Below are 8,288 nucleotides of genomic sequence, written 5' to 3'. Positions count from 1 at the left end.
CTGAGCATCTTTTTTGTCCATCACCGAAACAAGAGCACAACGACACAAATTACCTTTATATGTGTCTAAAACTTTATACACCTTTCATAAATAGCGTAAAAATAAATTATAAAAACCTTATAAAAACCTTATAAAAACCGTATAAACCCTTTTAAAAACCTTTTAAAAACCTTATAAAACTTATAAAAACGATTTAAAACTATTTAAAACATTTTAAAATATTTGTATCGAATCTCCTAGTAGTAGTTATTATATAGAAGTACCTTATAAACTATATAAAATTTTATAATTTTTTATATTTAAAAAGGGGTATTTTTGAAAATGGATAGATAAAGGGGGTATTTTTAAAAATCGGTACACCAAAGTATTTCTCAAAAATTCTCAATTTATAATTTGAGAAAACTTAATAATTGTTGAAAAAATTAAAATTAAGACATTTTTACCCATCTTTTACATTGTACATATATATTTAACACACCTTGGAATGATACAAATACGTTTATCTCACCAACATCATTAAATTCTCTCATTACTTATCCAAATTTAATTTACTCTTTAAAATGCTATTGTATCAAGAGATAACAATCATTCGATTAGGAAACCTAACCGAAGTTAACGAATGTAAATAACATTTAATAAAGCAAAAATTGTATAATATCGATGGTTTAACAAAATTTAATTAACAATGATTTATGAAGAAGATAGATCATTACTTTATACATATAAGACATGAGGCGGTTACGGCAGTTAGAAGGCGTTTGGCTTGGCTAATAATTACGGCGTTAGAATTAGGGGATAATGAACGGTTAACGGAACGGATCCGAGGATCTCACATATTATGATCGAACGGCTAAGATCGAAAGATGAAAAAGTAAAACTAACACAATCCGTTAAGTAGCGGTGTGTAATTTTAACTAACGGCAACGTCAACGTTACTTTTTAGCGTGTGTATATATAAACGAAGACGGTTTCCTTGGAGCTTGTGCACACTCATCTGTCACTCTTTCTTCTTCTTCTTCTTCATTCGGATTCTCACTTTTTCTCTCTCCTCTCTCTCTCTCTCTCTCTCTTCTCCCGCTTGTTTTCCGAGAAAATTTTCGTTAGGTTCTAGAGAAGAAGAAGAAGAAGAAAGCTTTTAATGGCGTCGTCTTCTCAGAAAGTGATCAGTGTTTGCTTTGCTGTGTTCGTCGTTTTAGCTTTAACGGTGACGATTCTCCGGAACGATGAGATCTCTCGCTCTAGGTCTTGATCTCTTCTCGAATCTTCATCTTTTTCTCTCTATATGTTTTTTTTTCTTCTATTTCGCTTTTAATAAGCTACATTGTTAACTTCTGTGAAGGATTTTGAGATTTTTTTTTTTCATTTCTGTTTGTTTAAATCTCGCTTCAACGATTCTTCTTCTTTTTTTTTCCATAGATTTGCTTTCTATTTATGGATTTTGATACTTTTTTTTGTGAGAGATTCAATTTTAAGCTTTAGATTCCGTAATAATGCTCTGTTTTTTTTTTCTTTGCTTTTGGTAGGAAACTGAAAACAGAGGAGTCACAGAGTTTAAGCAGCTCAACAATGGCGGCGACAAGGTAAAAAAGGAAACAAAACTTTTAGTATAGATGCAAACATAACACGCGCTTTCAACCGCTAGGGTTATCTGGATGTGAAATAAAAGTAGAAATATAACTAACGATCCTAGCCGTTGATCTGTACGAGTTTTTTGTGAGAGAGTTTTGATTTTGATTTTCGTAATAATGCTCTGGTTTTTATCCTTTTCCGGTTTCTGTAGGAAGCTGAAAACAGAGGAGTTTCAGAGCTCAAACAGCTCAACAATGGCGGCGACAAGGTAAGAAAAAACTCAGTTTAATTTTTTTTTCTTTTGCCGCCGCTCAGAAAACATGAAACGCGCCTTTAACCGCTAGGGTTTATCCTTTATTTATTTTTATTTTTTCGTTTTAAGTATAAAAAAGTGGAAAAATGAAGTAACGATTCTAGCCGTTGGATATGTTAAGATCTCGCCAGATCCATTTGCCGTTAAACCATTCCTTTTCGTTGCTGTTTTGATTCCTCGAATGTAGCGTATAGAGAGAGGTTTCATTCATCGCCGCTCACACATGCTCTGTCTCTTCAGTCCTATAGAGAAACTTTAGTAAAAATATATATATTCCACGTCACTAATTAACGAGTACGATTTTCTCAAAAAGGGTAAATTAGTCAATTTGGTTCTGTTTATTTCTTCTGTACTCTCTCTCGCGTGTATAGATTATCTTTCGTTGGGATGAGACCACGTGTCAAAGTATTGTGAATTTGCTCGTTTTCATGAATTGGTTGGTTAATTTTATGAGTTTATGGTTGGTCGCGTCATTTGTCACTTTTTAAAATTTTTAAATTTCAAACAGTGTTGGAGGTGATGAACCACATCAACACGCGGTTGCTGCTGATCCAGATGAGGTTGCTGCTGAAGTCGCTAAGCTTATTCAGATGTGCGTCTCTCTCTCTCTCTTTCGTTTTCTCTATAATTGTGTGAATGCATTAATTCTGAAATTTGCTCTGCGAAATACACACGTGAACCTTAATTTAAAATTTAACTAGAACAAAGGGAAAAAAAAAAACTTACTTTTCTGAATTGTTTTATAATTTTGAGTATTAAGGGGTAAAGATAGAAACTTTTGCTTTTATGGTTGTCTCTGTCTCTTTTTAATGTCATCGTGAAACGACAAAACTGACATGAAACCCGTCTCTCTCTCGGATAAACCTGACACATTGTCGTTTCACCATGCTTGCGAATGTCAGAGTCCGTTAGCTTGCACGGATATTGGTTTGTTTGTTTTATGGGTTTAGAGTAGACGGCGTTTTCTTCCTTCACTCATTTAATTCGACTTCACTTTTTTTTTTTTTTGTGCTGTTGTTTGTGGCTGAGTTTGGGTTTTACACGAAGAGTTTGGTTTAGTAACTCCTCCTGTCGTCTTCTTGTGGCATTAAGTTTTGAAGTCTCTTTCATTTGGATATTATATGGTCTGGTCTATTTTAGTTTTTTTCACCAGCTGAACATTAATGGAGCTTTTTTTCGGATTTATTCGACAACCACTTTGTTGACCTCATAAACCAACAAAGTTGGATTCTTTAGTTATTACGTTAGGTAGAACAAACCAGAAACGGCGGCTGAGATGTTTAATCAGTCCTAAAGATTCGGATGAAACAAAAAAAAATGTCATTTTTGAATTTAATTTTCTCAGATTTATCTATGTGTGGTGTGATTTATTGATTAATTAAGCATGAGTCGTAATTGAATTTCAGGAGTGAACAGAACAGGACAGCAAGGAGGAATCTAGGATTCTTCTCCTGTGGAACTGGTAATCCAGTTGATGACTGCTGGCGTTGTGACCGTAACTGGCATAAGAACCGTAAACGCCTTGCGGATTGTGGGATCGGTTTTGGAAGGAACGCAATTGGTGGTCGTGATGGACGCTTCTACGTTGTTACTGATCCGACTGATGAAGACGTTGTTAATCCCAAACCCGGAACTCTACGCCATGCTGTTATTCAGGAGGAGCCTCTGTGGATTGTGTTCAAGAGGGATATGGTGATAGAGCTGAAACAGGAGCTGATCATGAACAGTTTCAAGACCATTGATGGACGTGGCGCCAACGTTCATATAGCCAATGGTGCTTGCATTACCATCCAGTTTATCACCAATGTCATCATTCATGGTCTTCACATTCATGATTGCAAGCCCACTGGAAATGCAATGGTTAGAAGCACCCCAACTCACTTTGGTTGGAGGACAATGGCTGATGGTGATGCAGTCTCCATTTTTGGATCATCTCATATCTGGGTTGATCATAACTCTCTCTCTCACTGTGCCGATGGCCTTGTTGATGCTGTCATGGGGTCTACTGCTATTACCGTTTCCAATAACCACTTTACACACCACAATGAGGTCTCATTTGTTCTCTGTCCTCCTTCAATACACTAATCTATAGTATGGTTCCGTTTTCATGACACTTATATGTATGTATGTGTGCAGGTGATGTTGCTTGGTCACAGTGACACGTACACAAAAGACAAGCTGATGCAAGTGACCATTGCTTACAACCATTTTGGTGAAGGACTGGTTCAGAGAATGCCAAGGTTTCTATTCGTTTTCAACTTGTTAATCCAATTAAAGTTGCCATTTTGTTCTGACAGTAGAAAGTCTTGTTAATCCAATTAAGCTGTCATTTGTTCTGACAGTAGAAAATTGGTTGTGTAATGGCAGGTGCAGACATGGGTACTTCCATGTGGTTAACAACGACTACACACACTGGGAGATGTACGCCATTGGTGGGAGTGCAGAACCAACCATCAACAGTCAAGGAAACAGATATGCTGCTCCCATGGACCGCTTCGCCAAGGAGGTTAAACATCTCAAACCTTTATGCCTGCTTAAACAGAGTAATAAGAGGTGGTTATATTATACGCAAAATTAAATTGTGGATCCACAGGTGACTAAAAGAGTGGAGACAGATGCAAATGAGTGGAAGAAGTGGAATTGGAGGTCAGAAGGAGACCTTCTACTAAATGGAGCATTCTTCAGGTCATCAGGAGCAGGAGCATCTGCTAGCTATGGAAGAGCCGCAAGCTTAGCAGCTAAACCATCATCTATGGTCGACACTATTACCTCTACTGCAGGAGCACTAGGTTGCCGTAAGGGCAGACCTTGCTAGTTCTCTCTCACACTCTATACCACCGTCACAGTAACTAACCCTAAAACCTTTCACATATCTTTGGAAGGTGCATATATAGTACTATTCTTCTTCTGTTCCCTCTTAGGACCGTCATTTCCGGTTTTCTTCCGGATGGTAGGAATTGGTCAACCTCGGCTTGCTTCTTCTTCGTCTTCTTTAAAAAGGTGGGAATACAGAGAGAAGCAATCACAGAAGCGTTGTTCAAAAAGTGTCCTTCTAGTTTACAAAACTCTTATTGTTTTAGGTTTTGCTTTTAGGGTTGTTAAGGTCCTTTGGTTTTAATGGATCCTCCCTGAGTTCTAGAGTCTTTTTGGGTGGTTTGATTTTTTTTTGGAAAAATTCACTTTAAAGTTAGTGAGAGAGTAGCTGCAAAAATTGTTACAAGACGATTGAGAAAAGCTTTTGGTTTGGTTGGCTTTTATGTTTTGTTTGGTTGTTGCCATTTGTTTCAATGGATAACAAAATTGTTTAAATCTTTTTATGCAACCTAAAGCAAACCACTTGTGAGTTGAGAGGTGTGTAAACGAAAAGGAGTTACACTAACATGTGATGTGATCCCAAACCCACAAATAATTGATGCGATCTTTGTTTCTTCTTTTGAAGTTGAGGTCTTAGTGGTTTCTGTTCCCTGCGCTGCACGTTACGTGTTGGGCTATTCTTTACTCTTTTAGATTCGATTCGTAAGCTTTTTCATGTGATTGGAGATTATACGAGAAGCTTTACCTACTGGTTTGTTCTCTCATAAATACATTGTGTGATCATAAACGGCTACTTATGTGGAACATCATATCACCCCATTCTCTTTTAGTTTTGCCATCCAACATTTATTTTAGCTTTTTGGTTGGATGGTTTTATCAGATTGATACAAGTCTCACCGTCGGAGTATTTAATGAACACCATGAACAATACTACCAAACGATGCCTTTCAATCCATGCATGGGTTTGAGAACACCATGAACAATACTTGTATTTGAGAAAAAAAATACAATATTAATATCCCCAAAGGAGCTTAATATAGGAACAGTGAGTGATCAGTGCTCAAATCTCTAAAAGCTGGATACATTGATGATTGAGATCTCTTAAATGGTATCATCATCTTTCTGAAACACATAGCCTGCCTCCTTAAAGTGCGATTTCACCAATGCTAATGACTTGTACCTATGAGATATCAAGTTCTTTTCTTCCTTGGCCATTTCTGCATAACTACAACCAACATAGAGAATATTACCAACCACTCTTAGTTTCCTCTTTAACCAGGATCCCATTAATGATGTTAAATACAATGTTTACTGGGAGTTAACAGAGGCATACGTTTGGTCATATCCATCAGGTTGAAAAACTGGATCCCACCCGAAATCAGTTGGTCCTCTTGCTGGAACTATCTTACCCTGACACATCAATCACAAGGCAGAAAACAATCATATTTTGACAGTTAGCAATAAGAGACAGAACAAAACTAAAATGACTAGCAGATGGAGCAGGGAGTTTGAGAAAAGAGTGGTGACAATGTTTAACATACCGGAGTTTTCCCCAAAAATGTAAGAGGTTCAGCACCTGGACCATGCGAGAAAGAGAATGCGCACAATGCATAAGCTGATTTATCTTCATATGCCATCAGTAAGTTGTTCAGACCTGGACAACAGACAGACCAAGATTAGATGTTAGTGTAAGAGATAAATGAAAGAAAGGAAGAGGTCAGAGAAACAATTGACTTTTACAACCTTCATGTCCAAGCTTCTCAAGAAACCACTTGCTGCAAAAACAGAAAAGAAGATCGTAAGTGCAACAAAGAAGACTTCTAGAGACAGCAATATAGCTCTAACACAGGTAGTCCCACACTAAAATTCAATCTATTACGATAGTAGTAGATGCCAGCAAACATAGAGGTCTCTTCTACAATTCAGTCTACAATAAAAGAACTCCATTTGGCTATTCATTCAAACCATTTAGCAGCGGCCATGAAGAACTAATAACAAGACTTGATCCAACCCAACCAGTTAATTTTCCAGGACATCCATATAAAGGCACCACTTAAGAGAGCTTCAGAAGTAAAGGCCAGCATACATATATCAACGTAACACATCTATGTATGTAATTCCCTGAACTTAAGAACTCCTAATTTACATAAACCCTCATCATGACAAAATGGAGTTGGAGAAAATATATATTTCAAATTAATGTCTACAAGCACAGAACCAAGAGAGGAATGAAAGAAACAATACTTACATGTATGGCCCTGAAAAATTCAACAAAAAAGAAAGAATCAATATAAATTCAGACAATGTGTAAATTTAATCATTTGCTTTACATAGAGTAAATTTAAAAAAACCTAGAATCTAAAGGAACTCATACCAGGAAGCCCCTTCAGAGCATTGAAACAGAGGCATGTATCCTCCACTAAGACTGGACCATTCACCTTCTCATTTACAAATCAAACAAACTTTATATCAGTTCTTACTATCCTTAACCTTAATCACCAACTTACTGATACTAGTCCACATTTAACAGAAGGAAGCATAAAATACAAGTGTATACAAGAACCAAACTATGATCACAAAAAAGCTTACACATAAACATAAGTATTCTGATTTTTATAATTAGTTCAAGTAGAAAAAGGGAAAAAAAGCTTGTGCACCTGAAGAGCAGCTAAACGAGCCTTCTCTTTGGAGATATCCTCAGGCTCACCTTGAAGCTCAGGCACTGCAACTCACGATGTACACAACTAAACAAATGAGACTCTTTAAGTACAAAAAGAGAAAATAAAATACATTGTGTGATCATAAACGGCTATTTATGTGGAACATCATAGCACCCCATTCTCTTTTAGTTTTGCCATCCAACATTTATTTTAGCTTTTTGGTTGGATGGTTTTATCAGATTGATACAAGTCTCACCGTCGGAGTATTTAATGACCACCATGAACAATACTACCAAACGATGCCTTTCAATCCATGCATGGGTTTTACTTGTACTTGAGAAAAAAAATACAATATTGATATCCCCAAAGGAGCTTAATATAGGAACAGTGAGTGATCATCCCCAAAGGAGCTTAATATAGGAACAGTGAGTGATCAGTGCTCAAATCTCTAAAAGCTGGATACATTGATGATTGGGATCGCTTAAATGGTATCATCATCTGTCTGGAACACATAGCCTGCCTCCTTAAAGTGCGATTTCACCAATGCTAATGACTTGTACCTATGAGAAATCAAGTTCTTTTCTTCCTTGGCCATTTCTGCATAACTACAACCAACATAGAGAATATTACCAACCACTCTTAGTTTCCTCTTTAACCAGGATCCCATTAATGATGTTAAATACAATGTTTACTGGGAGTTAACAGAGGCATACGTTTGGTCATATCCATCAGGTTGAAACACTGGATCCCACCCGAAATCAGTTGGTCCTCTTGCTGGAACTATCTTACCCTGACACATCAATCACAAGGCAGAAAACAATCAAATTTTGACAGTTAGCAATAAGAGACAGAACAAAAATAAAATGACTAGAAGATGGAGCAGAGAGTTTGAGAAAAGAGTGTTGACAATGTTTAACATACCGGAGTTTTCC

General features: G+C 36.8%; 2 protein-coding genes and 1 long non-coding RNA gene across 5 annotated transcripts in view; 1 reads left to right on the top strand and 2 right to left on the bottom strand.

The window, feature by feature from the left end:
* Positions 1-1,016: 1,016 nt before the first annotated feature.
* Positions 1,017-5,261, top strand: LOC17879020 (probable pectate lyase 15). 3 transcript variants are annotated; one of them, XM_006282532.2, is made up of 8 exons: positions 1,017-1,242; positions 1,524-1,580; positions 1,781-1,837; positions 2,391-2,474; positions 3,289-3,931; positions 4,019-4,122; positions 4,250-4,388; positions 4,476-5,261. In XM_006282532.2, the coding sequence occupies exons 1-8, from the start codon at positions 1,139-1,141 to the stop codon at positions 4,695-4,697; spliced, it is 1,410 nt and encodes a 469-aa protein (XP_006282594.1). In that variant the 5' UTR covers positions 1,017-1,138; the 3' UTR covers positions 4,698-5,261. The 3 variants fall into 3 exon arrangements, with proteins under 3 accessions (XP_006282594.1, XP_023635148.1, XP_023635149.1); XM_023779380.1 differs by lacking the exon at positions 1,524-1,580; XM_023779381.1 differs by lacking the exon at positions 1,781-1,837.
* Positions 5,262-5,624: 363 nt separating this feature from the next.
* LOC17879931 (inosine triphosphate pyrophosphatase) overlaps positions 5,625-8,288 on the bottom strand; it is a gene marked incomplete at its 5' end in the record, with an annotated part of 3,919 nt that continues 1,255 nt past the window's right edge. The window contains 3 exons of the mRNA XM_023778484.1: positions 5,625-5,921; positions 6,030-6,106; positions 6,238-6,278. Coding sequence (XP_023634252.1) covers positions 5,798-5,921; positions 6,030-6,106; positions 6,238-6,278 — 242 coding nt within the window. The remainder of the gene's footprint in view (positions 5,922-6,029; positions 6,107-6,237; positions 6,279-8,288) is intronic.
* LOC17877636 lies at positions 7,071-8,288 on the bottom strand. The gene is made up of 4 exons (XR_002833023.1): positions 8,278-8,288; positions 8,070-8,146; positions 7,354-7,961; positions 7,071-7,134 (listed from the first exon to the last, which is right to left on the bottom strand). It is a non-coding gene; the product is annotated as an uncharacterized LOC17877636 (long non-coding RNA).

Source organism: Capsella rubella, unplaced genomic scaffold, assembly GCF_000375325.1.
Source record: "Capsella rubella cultivar Monte Gargano unplaced genomic scaffold, Caprub1_0 scaffold_7, whole genome shotgun sequence".
NCBI classification, from domain to species: domain Eukaryota; kingdom Viridiplantae; phylum Streptophyta; class Magnoliopsida; order Brassicales; family Brassicaceae; genus Capsella; species Capsella rubella.
Note: the sequence above shows the minus strand (reverse complement) of the source record. Positions and strands in the feature narration are given on the sequence as shown.

Coding starts and splice junctions, on each gene's coding strand:
- LOC17879020 (XM_006282532.2), top strand. CDS start 1,139: ATGGCGTCGTCTTCTCAGAAAGTGATCAGTGTTTGCTTTGCTGTGTTC. Junction 1,581..1,780: donor TCAACAATGGCGGCGACAAG/GTAAAAAAGGAA, acceptor CGGTTTCTGTAG/GAAGCTGAAAACAGAGGAGT. Junction 2,475..3,288: donor GTCGCTAAGCTTATTCAGAT/GTGCGTCTCTCT, acceptor ATTGAATTTCAG/GAGTGAACAGAACAGGACAG.